The sequence below is a fragment of the Emydura macquarii genome, unplaced genomic scaffold, assembly GCF_026122565.2.
Source record: "Emydura macquarii macquarii isolate MOO-44397 ecotype Brisbane River unplaced genomic scaffold, CSIRO-AGI_Emac_v2 contig_383, whole genome shotgun sequence".
NCBI classification, from domain to species: Eukaryota; Metazoa; Chordata; order Testudines; family Chelidae; genus Emydura; species Emydura macquarii.
Window position 1 is genome coordinate 9,013,777 of NW_027130520.1, and position 23,534 is coordinate 9,037,310.

General features: G+C 37.9%; 1 protein-coding gene across 16 annotated transcripts in view; it reads left to right on the top strand.

Annotated features, from left to right (window-relative positions):
* The window catches only part of RIMS2 (regulating synaptic membrane exocytosis 2), a 738,692-nt gene that overhangs the window by 454,996 nt on the left and 260,162 nt on the right, over nucleotides 1-23,534 (top strand). For 12 of the 16 annotated variants that reach the window (XM_067537364.1, XM_067537356.1, XM_067537365.1 and 9 more), the window contains exons 7-11: nucleotides 3,118-3,164; nucleotides 4,419-4,531; nucleotides 19,338-19,468; nucleotides 20,241-20,412; nucleotides 21,036-21,189. In XM_067537364.1, coding sequence (XP_067393465.1) covers nucleotides 3,118-3,164; nucleotides 4,419-4,531; nucleotides 19,338-19,468; nucleotides 20,241-20,412; nucleotides 21,036-21,189 — 617 coding nt within the window. Of the gene's footprint in view, nucleotides 1-3,117; nucleotides 3,165-4,418; nucleotides 4,532-10,194; nucleotides 10,243-19,337; nucleotides 19,469-20,240; nucleotides 20,413-21,035; nucleotides 21,190-23,534 lie in introns of all 16 variants that reach the window. The other 4 variants (XM_067537355.1, XM_067537367.1, XM_067537370.1 and 1 more) reach the window with 1 other exon arrangement.

Sequence of the window (23,534 nt, forward strand, 5' to 3'; positions counted from 1 at the left end):
AGCTCATCTAGGCCACCTCAGGACCCAAGGTCTATGGTCACAAGAAGATCTTGCTGCCCACATCAATGTAAGAGAGCTCAGAGCAATGTGACTAGCCTGTCAAGCCTTCCGTGCTTATCTGAAAGGCAAATGTGTTGCAGTAAGGACAACACAACAACAATGTTCTATATAAATAGACAGTGTGGTGCTTGCTCCTCCTTGATCTTTGGCACTTCTTCATAGCTCACGCGACACATATAGAAGCCTTGCACTTACCGGTATCTCAGAACATGCTGGCGGACTATCTCAGCAGATTGATATCTGCCCATGGGTGGTCTCTCTGCCCAGATGTGGCAAACAGCAACTTCCAGACGTGTGGGATTCCCCAGATAGACCTATTCACAATGGAATTCAACAGGAAGTGCACATAGTTCTGTTCCTTCCAGAATCTCAGTCTAGAACCGATGGTGGATGCCTTCCTCATCCCATGGATATTTCCCCCATACTCCGGTCCACAAAGTTCTTCTAAAGGTCAGGAGAGGTCAGGTCTATAATAGTCTTGGTAGGCCCAGCTTGACCACACCAACATTAGTACACCAGGCTTCTTGAGTTGTCAGTAGAGACTCCTATCAGCCTTCCACTAGTGCCAGACTTGATCACTCAAGATCACAGCTGCCTCCGTCATCTGACCTGTACCTTACAGCATGGAAGCTCTGTGGCTGAACCCGAAGGAGCTGGAACGTTCAGAACAATTCAAAGAGATCCTCCTGGGAAGTAGAAAAACCTCCACTAGGGCTACATACTTAGCAAAATGGAAGAAGTTCTCTATCTGGTCCATGCAGAAAAGCACTTCTCCGGAGAGGCAATCTATACCTTTTATCTTGGACTACCTGTTACACTTAAATATCAAGGTCTTTCGATAGCTTCAGTTAAGGTCCACCTGGCCACGATCTCGGCCTTTCATCCGTGGGTGGCTGGCTGCTCGATCTTTGCAAATCTTTGCATATCTTACATGTTACATGAGGCAGCTTTGTGATGCATTCTTGCAGCCTAGCTGGATTCTCATATATCCAGCTGGGCTTCAGGGATAGCGCCATAGTTCTTTTCAGTTGTAGGGGCCTGGTGTTCTGCCAGCTATACAGGCAGCAAGGTAGCCTTTTTGCTTCTCCACTCACTGTCTTCCCTACTGGATCCAACAGGAAAGGAAATACTGGTGGGGACAAAAGTGTAAGGGTCTATTATTAACCCCAGCTAACCTCTTCTCAACCTCCCTTAATCCCCAACACTTGCTAACCCCTCATTAACCCCACCCCTGATGTACTCCTCCAGACAACACCTAATTACCCCAACTTTCAGATCCACCCTCCCACCTATCCCAGAAATACCCAAGCAGCCACCTACCAAATTCTGATACCTAGACACTCTCCAACACATACCTACCCCATTCACAGCTGCCAAGTTTTTTGCAGCTCCACTGGCGGGGCAGGATGGGTGAGGAAAATTAGTTACTCTCATCCATTAGAAATGTCACACATATTGCTGCCCGAAACTTGGAATCTATAGGTATCAGAGGACTGAATGGGAGACTCCTACTTATCTGGTTTATTTTTTCAGATATCTACAGACTCAGGAAGACATTCGTTCATCCATTCACACTGGTTCATGTTTTCAAGGTTTTCTTAACAACCGTGTGTGCTACAAATACTTTTTTTAAAATGGCATCTTAGATTCTATACCTCAAATCAGAGCCATGGGGCAAGCAGGAGATCATGGATGTGGAATATGTGAAACCCTGAATATGTTTGTATACAATAGCTTTAATAAGTACCTTATAGGTATTTACTTACTAACATGATAGACTGCAACAGTTTCTTCCCACTGTGATTTATTGTGCCAATTGCATCTCTTGTGATGCATTTGGATTATTGGATACTGCAGCGCCACTGAACTCAGAAAGATTCCTGCATCATTAAGTAAGGGTATCTTTCTAATTATCTGTAATATTTTGAGAAGTGTTTGGTAAGACTATACACATTTTTTTTACTAGATTAGGTGTTTGATAATCATACCATAGACTTGTTTTACACGTGTCAGATACCAGACGTTTCCAGAAGGATTTTTTTAATGCTGAACTTTCCCTTTTACAAACACAAAACCAAACACATTTAAATACAAATAAATAATTACTTTAAATGTTGTTTTTAGTCTGGCTCACAGATGAAGCTCTTGATCTTACCCTTTTTTGTCCAAATATCCATACAGTGCTTTTGAAAGTATTTGTTCTTACCATCATATAATACATCATATGATACAAATTATACGTGTTAGGGGAACAGACCTCTGAGTGCTGTAGGCATAGTGGGGTACTTAATCATTGGAATATCAGTGCTTCAAAGTGTCATGTTGGTACATGGAGCAGCATCTGACATGACATTTTGCCTCATGTAGTAGGTACATGCATCAGTATCAAGTAGTTCTATCTGCCGTGTTAGTCTGCACAATGAAGATCCTAGTTTGGGAATTCAAGTCAAATCCTTACCATTATTTGGACATAAATTAATTTGTGATCTGTATGTTTTTTATTACCTGTATTCACACCCAGACTGGTTGCCAATAGTTCTCACCTACTAGAAGATAATATATTCAGGCTATTCCTGTCTATTTGTCCTGTTGTCAAACAATATTATGCACTTGTATAGAAAGAGTAAGATTTTATCAATGCCATGACCATTTGCCAATAATGGACACACTGACAAAGCCAGTGGTAAGGGTCCAACTTGTTTAAGATGATTTATAGCATCACAACAAAATCTACCATTCACAGTTCTCATTTGTGCTTAACTTGGGAATGATTGGATTATTTTTCTTTCATTTTATTTACTCAACCACTGTATCTCTGATTTTATGGGTTCTCAGCTACATTCATTAAACAGTCGTTACATAGACCTTTACTTGTCTTTGAACTATATGTATACACATAAAAAATGGAGAGTAAATATTGCCTGTGGCTGAGGACAGCCAGTAGGTGTACGGTTTTCTCAAAGTATTATGTGCTGATTTGAAATGTGTTATAGTTGACTGAAGTTTTAATACTATTGTTAGATAAAGGATCAGACTGTCTACTTTTCATGCTTACAGGGATATTCCCAGAATACCTGACAGTACCCATGCACAGCTGGAGTCCAGTAAGTTTCATATTCTGGGTAGGAAAAACTTAAATCTCCCTTATGTGAGCACAAATTGAAAAGATGTCTATTTTCAGTGTAACTCTTGTCTCTCTCTGTCTCTCTTTATGTATCTGTCTCATCTACCCATTTTATCTATCTATCTAATCTCTCTTTGTTTAATAATAAACTGTCAAAAGTCAGGAAATTTGAAGTTAAGGTAGACATTCTGTTATAGACTCATGCTGCTCTTTATTAGAAAGATAGAAAAACACAATGGTAAATAGTATACATAAAGGGTTGAATGTCAATTCTAATGTTTAATTTTCTGTCCTTTGTTCTTTTGCATTTCAACTGTAACCTTATTAAACAAAACAATTTTGATGAATTTTTTTGTTACTGGGGGCCTAGTAGGTGGATATTTTGAAATCAGCGTAGTTCTGTTTTGTTTAGATTATTCGTATAACTGACCAAACCAGTATTTTGGGAAAAAAAGAACTTGTGCCTTGGGTTAGACCTGGTGTGTCAGATTTAAGCCAGAGTTATTTTTTTATGTTTTTTTTTTGCTGTGCTGTTATGATAAACACTACTAATTAAAGTTGTGGCACAAATTTAATTGTTTTAATGTGAACAAGCTCCTACAATAACTCTTCACTGATGATCCAACCCTTACAATAAAACCCATTATGTTTTTTGCAAGATGTGGGATATTAATATCCAGTGTCCTGCATTGTATAATAACTTGGATATCCTCCTTTTACTCTACTTGTAACATCACAAGCATGTTATCTGCCATTTTGCAGAAATCCTTGCAGCCGCTTGATTAAAATTCCCAAACTCTAGCATCTGCATTCTAATATTTCTATAAAATTTGCAAAAAAGTTTAGAGACTGATTCTAATAGGAGCTGAGCACCTTGTGCAATATGCTGAGTTCCCTCAACTCCTGGTGAAGTCAGTTGGAATTGAGGATGCTCAGCATATAAACATAACGCACAGTCATAAGTAGTGGAATTTGCTATTTATGCTATGTGCTTGAGGTGACTTTTCATGGCTTACTTTTTATTACATTTTGCTCTTCCCCATGCGAGCTATTTGATCATTCTGAATATATTAAAATAAGGTTCCAGTTTTCACCACAAGTTTATTGTATGTGTGGCTGTAATTATGTACTGTAATATGTCAAAAATAATGATTTTACAGAACTTTGAGTCTATAAAGCACAATGCCAATGGTAACTGTTACTATTTATAAATTATATTTATTTGTAATTTCAGGTTCTAGTTCATTTGAATCTCAAAAAATGGACCGACCGTCTATTTCAGTGACTTCTCCCATGAGTCCTGGCATGTTGAGGGATGTTCCACAGTTCTTGTCTGGACAACTTTCAGTATGTAAACATTTGTTTAATCATCTCATATTGCTTTTTATAACATACGCAGTGTTTATGCAGAATACCAGCTAGCTGTAAAATAAAGTTCTTGTTAGAATCTAATTCTTTTCTTTAGTGCCATGTATCTCAGTATAGGCAGCTCATACTTTTTAAGTGCATACTTTTCATCATCTGTTGGGAATTTATATATATCTAACAAGTTATCAAAGTGATATTTTGAGATGTATAGGTCCAAATTTTCAAATGTGCCTGAATCTAGCCTCCAGCTGTATTTGTGCAATTGAGTGCACACACTTTTTGAACAATAATGCCTGCCCATGCATTTGACAGATTATTTTCCCCACATGCATGTGTGTTAATACTTCAAAAAGCCACACACAGGTACATATCCATATACTCAGCTAGTATTCACTCTTTGAAAATTTTGGTTCAGGTTCTCACCAATTTAAAGAGTATTGTTCTTTCCACTGATCGCTCATGGTGCTCACTTTCGTTTCTCCCATCCTCACTGTGACCAAAGTTCATCCAAAGAATCCACAAATACATCCTCTGAAATGATGGTTTTTGGACTAAGCTAAAGGTTTTGGGGCTTTTTATGCTTCGTATGACATTTGGAACACTAGGGTGGAATTTTCAAAAGTGCTCAGTGATGGCCTAACTCTACGTCCACTAAAGTTAATGGTAAAGCTACTCATAATTTCAGTGGGAACAGAGTTAGGCCGATGTTGAACACATCCCATCTTTATATTCTTTAAAAAAATTTATAGGTAGATGATCAGTGCAGTATAAAAATACATAGAGAATCTAAAGAATGTGTTCATAAAATTCTCACAACTGATGCAATGGTATGTAGAGATGAGGGGAGTGACTATGTTTCCAATGTGATCAGTAGTCTTTTCTGCTACTCTTTAGTTTTGGATGAAACATTATTCGTTTTGCTCAAGAGTCCAACCATCTGTAACGATTTTTCTTTAATTTCCTGTACTTCTTTGCTGTTGAATTACTCTGCGAGACTGTATTATTTGGAAAAGTGAGATTTAGATAGCCTCAATGTAGATGAATTAGTAAGTGTAGAGACTGCAAAGCTCTTTGCTCTAGTTTAAAATACAAGAACAAAGGGACACTAACTTGGGCTATCAAAGGTACAAATATGAAACTTTATTTGAGGATTAATATATAGAATAACTTTTCAAGCACTGCAAAACATAATGAAAACCTAAATAAAAAAAGGAGTTAGCCAGTTATATGTAGAAAAGCAAAAATGTTCTGGGGCTTGTTACAGCCTCAAAGCAGGGGACAAACCAAGAGTGATTTCCTGGCTTTCCTAATTCCAGAATCCCCATCTCTCTGCCCTCTGTATCTTAAATACAAAATTGGCACAGGTTTAAGATGAGATTTTTCAGGAGAAGGGAGTAATTCTGTTTATTCTCCAGATTGGTATGATGTCACACTTTGAGATAATGGACACGCAGGATGTTTATGAGCTAATATTAGGGGATCTAGAGATATGGTCTGATTTAAGCACTGCAACTGCAGAAATCATCAAAAGAAAAATAAATGTCAAAAAGGCATATTACCCAGGGTCAACATTTACCTATTTTTTAATGAATTTTATTTTCAATCTCTGCATTTAAATATCTTAATTATTTTAGTTCTTTTAAATATTTTCTTTTTAAAATATCTTTCCCTCAAAGAAAACCAAATGGCATTAGGAAGAATTCAGAGAGATCTTCACCAGGTTTCCCCTCTTTGGGCTCACTGATGTGCTATCAATGCATCATGCAGAAACAAAGTTTTCTGTCACAAATGTTTTTCATATAACCTTTTCTGGAACCCCTTAATTCTTCCTTCTTTGAGACAGACAAACCCTTTGGATCATAAAAAGTCTTCTTTCATTTCTTTTGTTTTCATCCGTAAGTTTAGTTTGAACAACGAGAGTTCTGTAGCACCTTAAAGACTAACAAATTTCTGTAGGCTGCAACCCACTTCGTCAGATGTATGAAGTGGAAACCACAGATAGGAGTAATATATATACATCCAAGGGTGAGAAACATAACAATGGGGAGAGCAAGTGCTAACAAAGTCAGTTCAGTTAGGGTAGATGAGACCTATTCACAACCATTAATTAGAAGGTGAGAATGTGTGAACGGTGACAATTACTTCTTGTAATGAGATAACCATTCCAAGTCCCTATTCAGACCCAGTCTGATTGTGTCGAGTTTGCATATGAGTTTCAGCTATGCAGTTTCTCGCTGAAGTCTGTTTTTGAAGATTTTTTGTTGAAGTATGGCAACTTTCAAGTCAGCTACAGAGTGTCCTGGGAGACTGAAGTGCTCTCCTACTGGCTTATGGATGTTACCATTTTTTATGTCTGATTCGTGTCCATTTATTCTTTTGTGTAGTGACAGTCCGGTTTGGCCAATGTACATGGCAGAGGGGCATTGCTGGCACATGATGGCATATATTATATTAATAGATGTGCAGGTGAATGAGCTCCTGGTGGTGTGGCTGATGTAAGGGTTGAAGGCCTCCTGTTTGCTCTCAGTAAATTCTGGGAGGATGTAGTAGGCTGCTTCGCCTCCCACACCAGGAGACACTATCAAATATTGTTCGGGTAGTTAGTGTTTTGTAGGATGTGCTGTAACAAAGGACTGCTGGGATTGATGGAGGACTCTATAGTTCTGTTAGAGATGTGCGTAGTTTTGATACATATCTATTTGTGTGTGCTTATCTAAACTCCACTACATACTTTTAAAAGTTCTGTTATTGGTAGTATTTTGGGACTACAATATATATTTTTGCTGTCTTAAGGCTGGTTTACTGCTTGTCTTTCCAGCAAAAATGCTCATAACAGGACACATTAAACTGGCCCCACAACAGCATAAGTACTGATATGGGGTTGATTTCCTGCATGCTATTATATGTATTTTGGCAGTGTTGTGGACAGGATTTCATTTTCCTCATATATACTTTGGCTATGCCTGATGCTAGCTTCCTGCATGGATCTATGTGTACAATATTTTTAAAATGCTGAGGGTGAAATTTTGTGTGCCCTCACATATATTTTGGCATCAGTGTAGGTGGGATTTTGTGTATATGTTTGTGTAGCTGGGCAATGCTAAAAGTCTGGAGGTTTATTTTGGCCTTGGAAATGTAAAACCAAACAAGGCTGCCCGAGCCCATAACTTGCTGTATTCCTTGGCCACAATGTTCAGAATTAGGTAACTAAAGGTAGGTACCCAAGATTTTCAAAAAAGGGTGAGCATCCACAATTCCTGTTGAAGTTAATAAAAGTCCTGACTACTTGGCACCTTAGAAAAAAAGGCCAATTATTTAGGTGTCTAAATGTGGAGTTAGGTTCCTAACTTTATACATTTAACTTTGCTCCCAATACATTAATTCCCAAACAAAAGTAAGAAAATCTTTAGTGTGTGTTTTTTGGAGGGATGGGGAATGTGTTGGTAGTGTCTAATGAGTTGATTCTCATTATATACAGGGTTTGCAGTTTGGTTCTATGGCTCTCAGTGCCCTCACTATAAAAATTGTTCCTGCAACCCTGAGCCTTGGTACTGTTTGCTTCATTACTAAATTCTGGCTATTTCTTCAGTGCTGCATGAAAAGAATAGCTTGGAGACAATACTGCAGTGGTTAGAATCAGAGAATGAAAAAAATCTCTTTAGAACTCATAAATGAGTAGATATGAAAAATCACATTTACTCACTTTCGCACCAAATAGAGTAGCACTGCAAAAAAGAGGTATCTTTCATGTATAAAGTATATGATTATTTGCCTATACAATTGAACTTCATTATATCTCTATGCACCTCATTATATAGACCATGTATATTCAGCTGTTAAAAACGTTATAACAAAGGCATATTCCATCACAAATTAACTTCTGTGGCATACTATATAGGGGATCGATAGATGCAATAGTCATAATGATGTACATAGACTGTATGTTTGTAGAAGGAGAAGAGATTTGATTGGTTCTGTGAAAGAAGGGGAAAAAAACTAGAACACATTGGGGTTTTTTAATGGTTGGTTTATTTTTGGAAGCGACATTACTTTAAAAAACAAAACCTGTTCTAACAAAGACTGTTTCATGTTTTGAAATTGTTCTTTAATGGCGTATGGTAATGTGTAAGATTGTTTAAGGAGAATAAGTGATGGATTCCATTGTTAACCTAGGGCCCAACCAAACCTGCGAAGTGATGAGCATTGCTGCTTTCAGTTCCTGCTGCCGTGAGTGAGAGTCAAGGGTTTCAGTTCATTGTAGGAGCGGTTCAATCTCTTTTAGGTGACCAGTCTGTTATGCTAAAGACATTGGAGAAGACCTGTAATAGAGGAACTCAATTTTTTTTAAAGTTGTTACAATGTAGGAGAATCACAAAGACCTTGAAATCATGTCCTACCACTCACGCTGCCACAGCTACACTTCTATTTTTATCATGGCAGCTCCATCAAAGCTGATGCACATATGTCTAAAATCAGTTGGAAATTATACTTCTAGCTCCAATGTAGATGTACCCTGAGAGAATCACAACTCCTCTTATGCTCCTCCTTGCTCTGGTGTGAGACTAAGTTTCTTTTCTCCTTTTCATGGTGCAGCTTATTCCTTCTTGTGCATATGGCCAGCAAGTAAAGCTACCCTTCCACTCTCTGCCCTTCTCCACTCTTTGTCTGCCCACTTTATTACAGGAGGGAATACTATGCAAATTAGTCCCTCCTTTCTTCACCATGTGGTAGAGCAACAGTCTTAGCAAGGCCAACCAATGGAGTGAATGGGACTTTCTTATTTCCCTGCACAGCCCTATCTATCCCATTGTATAATACCTTACTCTGTGATTAGTCTCATTGAAATCCCTGGGGATACTTGCAGAGTAAGGTACTACTCAGTATGAATAAGTTGACAGAATGGTCACATTCCTAATTATTGCTAAATTTTTCAGAACTCATTTCATGCAAGAGTTTTCTGTATATACCATGTGTCATTCCTGTCATGACTGGTAAGGAATGGAAATACATTATTGCACCTTTTCCCCACTTCTAATATTCAGATGCTCCAACTTCAGTTTAAGGGTTGCTACAGCATGTATGAGGGCTGCCAGTAAAAATGCTACTTTAAACTGTGGAAAAGGGAAAAAAACCTGATATTGCTTTACATTGTAAAGCAAGTGTAGTTGACAACATCTGAACTATGTTAGTTTAGATATATGTTTTTAGCCTCTCAGTGCACACTTTAATGTTTCTGACAAAGATATCCAGGCTGAATTAACATTTTCTACCCCACTTTTAATTCACACTATACTCATTTTTTGCTTTAGTTAATATTATTTCTTAATCTGCTGTAAGTGTAATCAGTAAACAGACATACAGGGTGAAATCCTGGCTTTGTTGAAGTCAATGGCAAAACTTCCATTGACTTCAGTAAGGTCAAGATTTCACCACAGAGTTTTGACATGGTTCAGTAACATATATGCAGATTTAATTTATGCACTGCATTAAAGTAGTTTGTTTTAGATAACTATGTCTTTGGTGTAAAGCTGTGTTTAAAGTAATAGTTGTATGTCTTTGTTTTTACTTTTGGTCTTTTAGTTTCCAGTGTGTTGTCCTTTTTGGTTTTGTTTTACTGCTTTTTCTTTAATTTTGCTTACCAGAGCCAAAGCCTTAGTAGAAGAACAACGCCTTTTGTTCCTAGGGTTCAGGTAAAGGCCTCGTCTGCCTGACAGAAACTAAAATTGTGGTTTTTTTCTTTCATTTATTTTGGAAAATGCATAGTAGGAAAACGTTACGTTTTGGCCCGTTTTCCCATTTTTTTAATGTGTTGCTTCAAACCATATTAACAAGTTTCATGTCATTGTGTGAGCAGCTTGTAAAATTCTGCATGGGAGTTAAATAGTAAATTCAAATTTAAAGAGACAACTAGCTTTAGTTTGCTATTTTTGTGATATATATTTAAACTCACACAGATTTCATCAGTGATAATGACTGTGTTCTGCATACATACATATGTGTATTGTACAAGTAGTAAATAATCTTGTATTGTGGATGTCTGATTTCATTATAACAAGGTTGATGTCTCTTTAAATCATTCATTATCATTACTTAACACATCCTTTTTTGCATTTTCCAATTAATATTTGTTCCTTCAGTGGAAGATCGGCAAATAAATTTGTACCTTGTCTAAAGAAATGAATTTTATGTATATTATGCTCAGTGCTTGCATTTTGAAAAGTAGGTTGATTTAATCAAAATCTGATTTAATTCAAAAATAATTTCTGTCTGCCTGTTATCGAATTTGAGTTTTACAGTCCTATTTGGGTACAAGTTGTTTGCCTATTTTCATTAGGAAATCCGTAAGGTACTGTAGATTAACTCAAATGTAGTTGTAATATGTTATAATGCTTCTTTTGTTTTGCTGCATGTTTTTTTTTCCAGTTTTTTTATATGTAGAATATTACCTGCTTTTGTTACAAAATATTTTTATGGAAATGTTCATATTTTGTTTGAGAATTGTATAATTTTTTCTTGTATTGCACAAGCAGTGGCTCAAGTAAAGGTGAAAATGAAAGGTTCCAAATGACGAGATAGAAATTTTTAATTTTCATATTGAAATGGAAGAAAAATTATCATAGTATTTACTTGAAGGGAATATGAGATAGGTCAGACAGCAGAAAAAGGGTTTGGCTGAGATTAAAATTTAATAAGCAAAGCACACTGACTAATTTTCCCCCCATAATTTGTGATTTCCCTAAAGTGGTATATACATTTGCCTTACTATAAATTCAGAATAAAAATGTAAAAAAATTGGGAGCAGAAGGCTAAAATCCTGGTAATATTGTTTAAAATAATAATTCTTACTATGTGCTACTGACATGTACTGGATATCTATTAAGAACTTCCATGCAGATCCCTGAATATATGACTGATAATGCTGGTTTCTGAAGGTGGTAATCAAAATGGAAAATAAAAGATATATACAAACTCAGACATACATTGTTAGAATTCCCAGCAGGCCAAGTACTGGCCACTACCTTATATATCATTTAAGTAATTCAATTATTTTTCTCTTCTGCTTAGATATTTTCAAAAGAAATTATGAAATAGCAATTTCACCTGATAATCAAGTGTTCACTTGAAAAGGAAAAATCAGCCTAAATTCCAGGATTTTATGCAGTATAGTAATTTAAAAGTCACATGTGGTAGCTCATCATTTTAATTACATTACATATGACAAAAATCCTGATATAAATCCCATTTAAAATAATTTATTTCATTGAAGAGTGAAAGGTATCTTCATTTGACCAAATAATCATGTTACTCATGATTAAGAGAGTAAAAATAACATAATTTTGTACACAGAATACACAGCAAATGACATGAGTGTGTAAGGAATAAGCATCTCTAACAATGATTACTTATTACAGTTCTAATTAAGGGCTCTATTCAGATGAAATTTTATTTTTGCATATTGTCCATGGAGCCTTTATAGACCTCTCTGCATAGTTTTCTGCAGAGCATAATTCTGGACAAAGAGCCAAATGTTGCTTGGTTCGGTTCCCAGGAAATTCAGGCTCATGGCTTTGACAACATCCTCCTAACTATCATGGAAGAAAAAGTCATGACCCCCAATATTCAGTAGGGAAGATAGATGGGTTAATCTGGATTCATATACAGACATCAGGGATGTCCACACAACACTGTCAACACCCATTCATTTCTTCACTCTGAAAGGTGGTGTGTGCCCCTGATTCCATTGTCAGTTTCCCCACTGTTCCCCTTCCTCCCCCCACCCTCTGACCACCACCACACTTCCTCTATATCCCCTGAGTCCCTGGGTATTTTTAACCTTCACTACTACTACACAATACTTGATGTATTCAACACGTGGGTATGTATGTACATTATGCACCTGAGTTTGGAAATTTTTAGATATGGTCTAATTTTTGTATATTTGTAATTGTAATAATTGTAAATTTAAATAATATCCATTGGTCTGCACATGCACAGTTATTCTCCACACCGAGAGTATCATGGGCACTGTGGATCGACACCTCTCCAGTTATTTTTTATCACCACATGACCTGAGTTGGAATCCTCCATATCTGCTTCGATCTTCCTCTACTGTGAACCTATGAATACAATTTGTAAATAGTTTTTAACAGTATTTTCCTGTATTTAGCACACTAGCATAGTTAGTTTTGTTCTTCCTGCTCGAGGGAGCTTCTCCCTTGGAAGAGGATCTTTGTCAAGAGTCTGAGGTTGAAGAATTGTGTCTCCTGCCCCTGTTCCTTCCCTGTCAATGGCAGTCTCTAGTACTCCCTCTATTGCCTTGGGGAGGCTCATATCACCTCCAGTTTGCAATATATGCATCTCCTTCCTTCCCCAAACTCATGAGAGACCAGAGCTTGGTCTGCGAAAGCATCTCATGGAGCAGGCAATGAAGCCCCATTTGGATTCAGGCCAGGAAGACCTGCATGTACCAGTGTCAGAAATCATGATGAAGATGACCAGGCCTAGTGGTCAAAGCCATGGCAGTTGGGCCTAGTGATCAGAGCTATGGTCAGAGCTGGAATTAGGAGTCCAGAATGGGGTTGAAGTGAGTCTGGACTGAGAGCAAGGCTGGAGCAGGACTAGAAACAGGGCTGGAGTGAACACAAGGCTGGAGCAGCTCAGACTTGGGGAGTCTGTTGCCACCATCAAAAAGGAGTGAGTTCCAAACCTTGGGGTGATGTTGAGCAGAATGAGCTACTGTTCCTCCTGTGAGGCTTATATACCTGCACTGGAAGCTACCATACCAGTTCCTGTCTTGTGGATTGGCTGGAGCCCAGCACAGGTCTCAGATTGCAAGTAGAGCAAGAGCCTATCTGCCCACCAGAAGATTCCATGTCATGAGTGATCTAATAAAACAGGTCACTCTCAGACTGTGAACCATAGTCAGGACTTGCCTTTCCCCTCCTCAGCCACGTGGGCTCATGCATCCACATTATTCCATTTGCCAGCTTCCAGCTAAACTGCCTATAAAACTGGCAGTAATCCATCTACTCACCAGAAGAAGACAACGTCAATACCAAAGTAACAATTCCAACCAAGGTTTTGGCTTCTTTTGCCTGGTGGACAAAGCTGGAGAAGGTTTGAATGGGAATTCCTTTCCCCACACCTACACCTTAGGTCACTATAATCATAGATGTCTCTCTAGTAGATTGTGGAGCTTGTATGAACAATCAAACCGTACAAAGCACCTGGACCCTTCAGGAGGCCATGATGCACATCAACTTACTGGAATTAAGGGTAGTCTGCAATGCATTCCTCCCACTCATCTGATCCTGATATATCCAAGTAATGTCCAAAAATATGACTAATGTCTTCTACATAAACAATCGGAGGGAGCAATATCCCTCCCCCATGTATAGGGACAGTTGACCTCTGGAACTGGTATATCAGATATTACATAACACTCTCATCAGTAAACTTATCAGGCACTCAGAACTCCCTATCAGACAGTCTCAGCAAATGTTTTTCAACAGACCATAAATGGGAGATTCTAGTCTCAATGAGATCTTCAACCAATGGGATTCAACCATCTCTGTCCTGGGATCTCTTTGCCTCACAAGGGAACAGAAAACTTATCCATACTGCTGCAGAGTAGCTTTGGACCAAGGCTTGAAGGGCAATGCCCTTCTGTTACCCTGGACTGACCACTGCAGGTACGCCTTCACTCCTATTCCACTGATATTATAAGTCCTGCAAAAGATCCCTCATGTCAGGGCTCAGATCATGCTCATTATGTCCAACTGTCCGAGGAAATTCCAGTTCTTGGACTTCCTGAGGATTTCAACCTGTCTTCACACACACAGCTGATCATTTCCAGATCTGCTGATGCAACGCAATGGCATGATCAATCATTCCAACTCAAGGTCTGGTATTTGGATGGACATCGGATGTAGAACTCTCAAGTTCAATAGCAGTTCAGTGCATTCTCAACCACAGCAGGAAGGGTTCTACCAAGAAATATTATTCAATCAAATGGAAACATTTCTTTTTTAGGTCACGACAACACCAATCATCTCCAGAATCTGCTGGGATTTCTGCTATCCTAGATTACCTATTTACTCATAAGACACTGGGTTTCTCTATCAGTTCCTTGTGGGTCTGTCTGGCAGCAATCAGTGCTTTTCCTCTTATTGAGGACCACACTGTCTTCACTCATCCTATGATGACTAGTTTGCTGAATGGACTTACTATATCGTTTTCACCAGTGGAGAAGCCAGTACCTCAGTAGGACCTCCACCTCGCTCTTTCAGTTCTTACCAAACTGCCATTCAAACCATTAGCCACCTTCTCTATGTCCCATCTCTTGGTTAAAGTTGTCTTCCTAGTTGCCATCACATCAGCCAGAAGGGTGAGTGAGCAGGGAATGCTAATGGCAGATCTGCCATATGCCACCTTTTATAAAGATAAAGTATTTCTTCACCTCCACCCAAAAGTCACCCATAAAATAATTTTGTAGTTTCATATGAATCAAACCATCGTCTTATTCGTATTTTTTCCGAAACCACATGCTGAAGATGAGGAAAGAAGGCTTCGCTCCCTAGACATCTGTTGTGCACTGACCTTTTATCTACAGAGAACAAAAGCAAATAGAAAGACACCTAGAGTTCTTATTGCTAGTGTGGTCCCTATCTGTATTCTACTACCTAACCTCTGTCCCCTTTGTTGCGGATGACAGCCAGATTTGTGGTAAGTAAATGAACTGGAGAGGCATCGGTCCATATTGCCCTTTACAGTCTGTTTGGAGCATGAAGAAACTGCACATGTGCAGACCAACAAGCAATGCTTACTTAAAATTTCTGGTGCATGGTGTGAATGCATACCTATGTCTGGTATACAGATAGGGACCACACATTTCGAAGAACCTCCATTTACAAGTAAGTAACCTCCATTTATGTTCCCAACAATCAGAATATTTGTTCATTGTTATTTTTTCACTGCAAAAAAGATAGTTTTCTGTTTCTCTTTTGCTTGCATCCTCCTCCTTGATCTGGGCTGGTTATACCATTTTTTGAAAAGTACAAAGCTTGTATCTTGAACACTGATGTATTTACACCTTTGTGTTTCAGTTTAACTCCGAGTGAAATTTTCTAATGTATACAGAGTGCTTTTAGGCAATACTTTCCTTGGAAATTATATAGTCTTAAACGTATTTCTCGTTCACTATCTTTAATTAGCGTGACAGCCAGAATTCCTGTGAATTCCTGTTTTATCCTGCGGTTTCAATTTGCCACACAAACATCAACAAGTTTAACCAAGTATAACAATGTATGCACTGTCAATATATCAGTGCTAGGAAACAGAATAAAGCATTAGTCTAGTTTTGGCTATACTCAGGAGCCACTCTTCATTTTGGAGAGCTAGCCAAAAGTTCATGTCAGCTATACCACAACTTCCCGAACTCAGAAGTGATATCTGCATTTATAGAAGCTTAATCTAAATAAAATTTTAACACTATTTTTAATTAAACAAAACTTAGTTTTTAAACAAAACCATCCCATTGAGGTATCATTTGCTCCAAAATGATACAAAATAGAAAGTAACATATTATTTCAGCTACAAAACAAAATTATATATAAAAGGAGAAAAAAAGGTCAATACCACCCAAGGCTGGTGGTGCTAACCATAGTCATCTTAGAGCTAGAGTCTGTATGGCAGAGGGTGCCAGTAAAGCTTGTGGTCAGCTTCAGCGACATCTGCATGTACCTCCCTGCCCCGAGACAGGCTGTGATGATTGGAACAAATCAATAATGAAATCAAAGATACCATAATGTTAACAAGTGTCAATATACTCTGTTTTTACATCTGGGAGATACAACTGTTTATGTAGTATACAACATGCACCCCTCACCAACTCAAAAGTTAGGACATATGAGAATTGTGCAATCTTAATCCAGTTCCATTATGCATATGCATTATGAAACAGTCTTTCATTACATGATCACATACTATATTTTCAGCTACCTCATTCAGTGCATAGGATGGACAGTGCTCTATTAATAAGCAGTTATTCAGTAGATATTTTCTCCGCATTATTCAATGTGTGGCTCTAGGTGTCAATTACTGCACACTATTCAAATCCTGCTCTGAAGACAGAATTATCATGGGCATTTCTGTGGTGCTCATCACTATAATATCTGAGTGCTTCACAAACATCAAGGAATTTTTTTTCACACCATCCCTGTGAGATGAAGGGATGGCATTATCCTCATTTCACAAATGAGGATCTGAGGCACAAAGAGTTTAAAGTAAAAATAATCCACAAATTTTGGATTATATTCTGTTTTTACATCTGGGACATACAACTGTCTATGTCCACTTTGAGATGCCTAGGCTGCCCGAGTTTTTCATACTACTTAGCATCATATAACAGTTAATATGTTCAAAGCGCAACTCACATTGACTTCAATTCCAGCTGTGAGTGCTCAGCCCTTCTACAAATAAGACCTCAGGGTCTCAAGTTGGGCACCCATAAAATGAAGAACACAGAATTAGTGTCCACCTGTGAAAAGTTTTGTTTAAGTGACTTGTCCAGCATTGCATAGGAACTCTTTGACAGAGGCAGAGATAGAATCCAGTTCCTCACAGGAGTATTCAACTGCCTTAAGCATGAGAGTCTCCTTCTTCCTGTAATCCCCTGCCTCATTCACTACACACCTTCAAACATTTGCAACAAATGAAGCAGGGATCATGCATATGATAGCCATCTTTACTATGCACATGGCTCCTCATCAGATCTGTCTCCCTTCCACCACCACCTCCCCTGAGCACCCCACTGGTTACCAGTCTTGTTCTCTTCCAGACTCTGCCTCCCCCTCTGCTTATCATATAATCTCAGCCTTCTCTCCCCCACTACCTACTGGTCCCAGTCTCCTTGTGTTTTTCTCGTGGGCTCCCACTCCCAGTCTTCTTGGCCAGTCAGTCCCAAACTCCCTCCCTCAACCTCAACTCTTAGTCTCACTGTCCCTCTTTCCCACTTCAGCCTCCCCCAACCAGGCTCCTTGTCCCAATCTACTTTCACTATCTGCCCCTCTCAGTCCATCTCTTCTTCCTCAGCTTTCAAATCAGGCAGCTTCCTGCTCCATGCTGCCTGGACCCAGCAGAGGGGGCTTTGAGAACACAGGCAAGATCAACTCCTTGCTCTAAGTTCTGGTTCCTGGCCTAGGCCTGCAGCAGTCCAGAGCTACAATTGCAGGGAAAGTTCTGGTCATGCATGGTGGTGGTAGCAGCAGGGGCAACCCATAATGACTGTGCCCTCACCCGCAGAGTTTTTTGCTTGGGAGTGTTCTGGTGAGACAGAACCTCCCTACTGACCTCTCTATGGGTGAGTGGGGGTGCCCAAGGCATTTTTTGGGCAGGGACAGCCCCTCTCAGAGTCCGTTGCTTGGTTGCTTGGCTCACCAGAAAATGAGCTGAGTGGCTGTGGTGATGTTCAACCTGAGTGAAGTGCTAGAAACTACAGAAGCCTGTGCCAGCCTCTTGTGTTCTTGCCATATGACCTGAGAAGTGTGTCAGCTGCCAAGGCCTATCTCTGACTGCCTGAAGTCTAGGTGCTATGGTGTCATCTGAGGTGCCCCTTCCACTGGCCTACCCAAAGAGTGTGAGTGGAGATCAGGAGAGGTGTTAGCAGTCTCCAACCTCCGGCCCATCAAGAGTTGTGTTGGCAGCTCCCATCACAAGATTTAACTCAGCTGGGATGTGTATGTGCCTGAAAATGTGCTGGTATGGTGGGTGTGGAGTGACAAGATTGAGCACTCTCATTCCTGGCTCTAGTGGGTGTCACTAATAGCTGATGCTTCCTCTGAAACCTCTAGTTCTTCCTTTATCTGGAGCAGAATTTCTTGTATAGATAGTCTGCTCTTTCAGCCTGTCTGTAATGATGTCACAGTGATGTTACCACACTATCGTGATACCCTGATTGTTTTTAATACTTAATCCTGCTATGGCTGCACCATGCGCTCCTGAAAGAGTGCAATGCTTTAATGTAGATATGTCCTGTATGTGAGCAATATATATTTAGAGGCAAAATGTTTAGGCTGGAATGTTTAAATAGCAGTTTGTTCTGAGCTTCTAACATCTGTAGTTAAAGGGATACTCCATGGTTAATCCAATTCTGAGATTAATTAATCATAAAAATAATTTGTACAGCTGAATAAGATAATTTTTTGCCCTCTTGGTTTGTTTATTATGCTGAATTGGATTGAGGAGGGAATCATCATAATGAAACATTCACCCATCCTTTCATCGGTTTGTGGAAGGCTTATAAACATGCCTCACAGCCATTATGAATATAATTTGAACAGATCCATAATGCCCATGGCTTCATTCCATAGTCTTTCCATCCCAACAGGCTAGGAAACATTCATTCATTGTGAATAGAGCCCTTAGAAATGGCAAAATATTTGAAGATCGCCATGTAGCTGAATAACATACAGCAGAACCCAAGACTACAAAAGGAACATAATCTTAAACAGTTCACTATTTGGAAAGCAATGAGAAAGAAACAATATACTTATATGTGGATTTTTTTAATGAAACAACTTTTGATACACATTGATGTTATTACAGTGTATCCTTTCATTTTTCTGCCTCACTACAATTTACAAAGGGGAATACAAATTATCTTTGTTGTAGTAATCAATAAAACCATCACATTTGAAGGGCTAAAGAGTAAAATAGATCTTTGGGGGGAATAGTATGCTAGAATGTTCAAGAAATGAACTGACTAATGCATATTTTCTCGTTACAGATAAAGCTGTGGTATGACAAGGTTGGTCATCAGTTGATAGTCACAATATTGGGAGCAAAGGATCTTCCTTCAAGGGAAGATGGGAGGCCAAGGAATCCTTATGTTAAAATTTACTTTCTTCCAGATAGAAGGTAGGGTCACGGGAAAAGTAAGATATATGTGAGTAGAAGTTAAAGAAGATATTCAGATGGCATGCAGAATTGAGAAGATATATGCATTGATTTCAATAGGGATTGAGAGTGCTCAGCTCCCTGCAAGATTGCCCTTTTCTTCTTCCCCATACACAGTATGTTAAAGTAACTGGAAATAGTACAAAAGGGAGACATTAGCCAAAGAAGAAAGGTTTATCCATTTTATGTCAACTTGGATACTGTGATATCTTTTATGACATAATCATATATATTGCTGTATTTCTCAAAAGCTTTTCTTACAAAAAAGTCCTGTTGGACCACTTTGTCTCAAAATTTTTTAAACCATTGGCCTAATAAAATATAATCGGCTAGATCCTCAACTTGTGCAAACTGGCATAGTGTCATTGAAGACAATGAAGGTGAAGATCTATATTAGCAGGGGATCAGATTCATTGTTTTATTATATTTACTTTGTCTACTTTTTTGAAGATCAATATGCCAACCAATAATTTCTGTATTCACATTGTCAGATAATTAGGGCTCTTATCATGCAGTAGGACCTGGGCAGAAAGCCCTAGATTGGAAATGGATGGTCAGGTGATGAAAAGAAGAAAAAAGCTCCAAAATAATATAAAATAAATAGAAATATATTTTTAAAATAAAATAATGTATAGATACCAATAATGATATATTTTGGAATTTTACTGTGATTTGGTAATCTTTTACAAGAAATACTTTGTGAAGTCTCTAATGTTGAAATTGGTCTTTGCAGTGATAAAAACAAAAGAAGAACAAAAACAGTAAAGAAAACATTGGAACCCAAGTGGAACCAAACATTCATTTATTCTCCAGTTCATCGGAGAGAATTTCGAGAACGAATGTTGGAGATTACCCTTTGGGATCAAGCACGAGTTCGTGAGGAAGAAAGTGAATTTTTAGGAGAGGTATTTGGAACTGTTTTGAATCTTCATAATCAGTCAGTAATTTGAGGATTTTGTACATAAATGACAGATGATTTTCTTGGCTGCTCTGAATAAAATATTTTTATCTGATGTAAAAATAAATAAATAAAAGCTGACACTTTTGCACTTATTTGACTGCTTAATAGTAACTCTTCCCAAAAGTGACGTGAAATTTACCATGTAATGCTGGTATCAGATACATTCTTTAGTTGTTCTGTCTTAGTAACAGCATGCATATAGTTTCAACAAGTCATTTTCTTTAAGGATTGTTGATAATGGTTCAAATTTATCCCTGGTATAACTTTACTGAAGACACACTGAAATATGATTGTTCATTAATTTATCCCAAGATGTTTAGATGCTGTTCAGATTATCATTAAGGTTGCTACTAAAGCTATAAGTATTTGTCTTATTTGGTGTTAAGATTTGTTACAAGTACTATATGTTCATAAGCGGCTTGATGGCTCATTTTTGAGTGAATTTAAAAACTTTTTAAAATTTCAAATGTGTATGTTAAAATTAAAAGAATGAAGAGAATAAATGTGTAGAAATACCTATTTTAAAATAGTGTTACATTGTAATACCTTTGCTTGTTTCTTTTGTAGATTCTTATTGAGCTAGAGACAGCACTACTAGACGATGAACCTCACTGGTACAAACTTCAGACACATGATGTTTCGTCATTGCCACTTCCCCATCCCTCTCCATATTTGCCACGCAGACAACTACATGGTGAAAGCCCTACACGGAGGTTACAAAGTAGGTGATTAATATTACTAACGCTGTGTATATCTTATCTAAATTAGTGTGTACAGTATATTACATTCTAGGCTAAAGATTTGTAAAAGCAGAAGTTGACATTGTTTGTCTGTTTGTTTTTCATTATCATTAATCAGTGCCTTTTATAATTGCCAGTGAGGTTCTGAAGTGCTCAAAATGCTAACACTGAATACTGCATGACAATGCATTCTTTCTTAAAATATATGGGCCAGATCCTCAGCTGAAGGAAATTAGTCAATAAGCTATGCCACTTTGCATCAGCTGAGAACCTAGTCCTCTTTTTTATGTTTGTAATTTGATTTTACAACCCAAAGTGAAAGCACAGTAACTTTGTCTTCAGCCTAAACTTAAAGAAACGAAGCTCAATGACTTGTATGTATTGAATTTTATAAAATTGCTTTGATGCCACCAGTAAAAAGAGCATGTTAATTTCTTACAATTCCAAATTGTCAGACCATTTGCCATGCAAAAGTTTTTGTTTGATTTTGCAAGGAGAAGTTTATTTCAAAATAACTCCATTGGAGCAAACTCCATTTTGTACAGTATAGTATTAGAGGTCAACAGTAGACAGCAGTAAATAACAGAAGTGTTAACAACAGAACTTACACTCGGTACAGGAAAATGTAATTGGATACTTAGGGCAGAATAAGTGGTAGTGTATGACCACATTTTGTTTTATCACCTTCTTTGTTTTTACCATTTAAATTACTTTCTTGAGTCAGTATTTCAAAGTTGTGCTTTGTGATTTACCTTTAAAAAATTTCTGTGCGCATTGTGAAGTATCCTTTGTGAGTCCGACAGATATATTTGTAAAAATTGTAAATCAATGTATAAGATTTTTTTGTGCATGCATACTCTCTCTCCATGCACATGCACATATATGCACACCTTGAAAAGAAAATTAGTTAAAACAAATTTTTTTTGACAGTGGAGCCCAAACAACCTTCAGTATATTATAAACTCCAGATGGGCTCTCCAGTAACTAATCTCATAAACATAAGTATTTTTAATAATTGTCCACTTTTGGGTCATGCACCTGAATATGAGAGGGATTGGAATGCTCCATATTTTAATATTCTGAAATTGATAAACTATTGCACCAAGTTGTGGTGCATAGCTTTCAACCAGTCAGATTATCATTATACTTAGGGTTTTTTTCAGACTGACAGGTAAGGATCTTCTTTGAGGATTATCCTTCTCAGAAGCTATGTTGCTGTTATTCACAAATTCCTGTGATTTTTTAGTGTGGTTCCTTCTTCATTTCCTGCAGTTAATATTTTGTAAAACGTTTAAAAAATTTAAATTTAACTTTCCTGGTGTGCTAGAGTAGTTTTGTATTTGTCATTTAGTTCATTTTTAATAGCTTTCAGAAAAGATTAAACCCCGAGTAGCAACCCTGTTTGTTTTTAGCGCTTAGCCTATGTTCAATCAGATGATGGCCATTGTGGATGACCATAACTGCTAGTTGCTTTGTTTTGGGGAAGATCATTGTGAGATTCAAGATCTGATCAAATATATTGCCTCATACCTTCAGATCTGAGAAGGAATGTCTTGTATTTTCCTGTCCTCACCCAACCAATCTCATAAGCCTGAATGGAAGCAAGTATGGAAAGCTTTATCAAAGGCTGTACAGTATCAAATATTTGCTTTGGTTGGAGGTCGGGACTTTAGTGCAGAAATCCTTCATTTCAACATAGCTTTGAACCAATTGACTCCCAAGCCGTACTTTGACATCCTCAAAATGTTCCATGAGTTCCAAAGAATTAGAGCCAAAGAAGGGGTTAAAAGCACTCAATATAATTTTTGGAACCTTCACACATTTCTCGCTATGACACAAGGCTGTCCGAATTTCAGTAACAATATGTGTTTCCAAATTGAGATGAGAAACCCACTCAAGGATTTCAGAATCATGATCGCTCCAGTAGTCCAAACTTCTCTTCACTGTTCCAGACTATATGTACTTCAAGAGTTTGAAACCTGGTGGCTCATAAATTATTCACAATTCAAATTTACATAGTTCTGCAAACACAGAAATACAGAACAATGTCTTTTGGAACTGAAACTATCTAGATTTGGGACTGGGACGGTGTCCAAACTGAAATGTAGTATTCACTAGGAATTCTTATAGCAAAATGACTATGTGATAGCTAAGAATTTCCATTGAGCTTTAATAAATCTCATGAGTTATCTGCATCAGGAATTGGAAAATTAGGTATTTCTTGAACTGGAATATGCCTGAATTAAATTTTTGTGTCACATCTCTGAATTTAAAATGATCAGTATCTTGCTGAAGAAAGTGGGAGAGCCATGGAAGTATTTGGGGA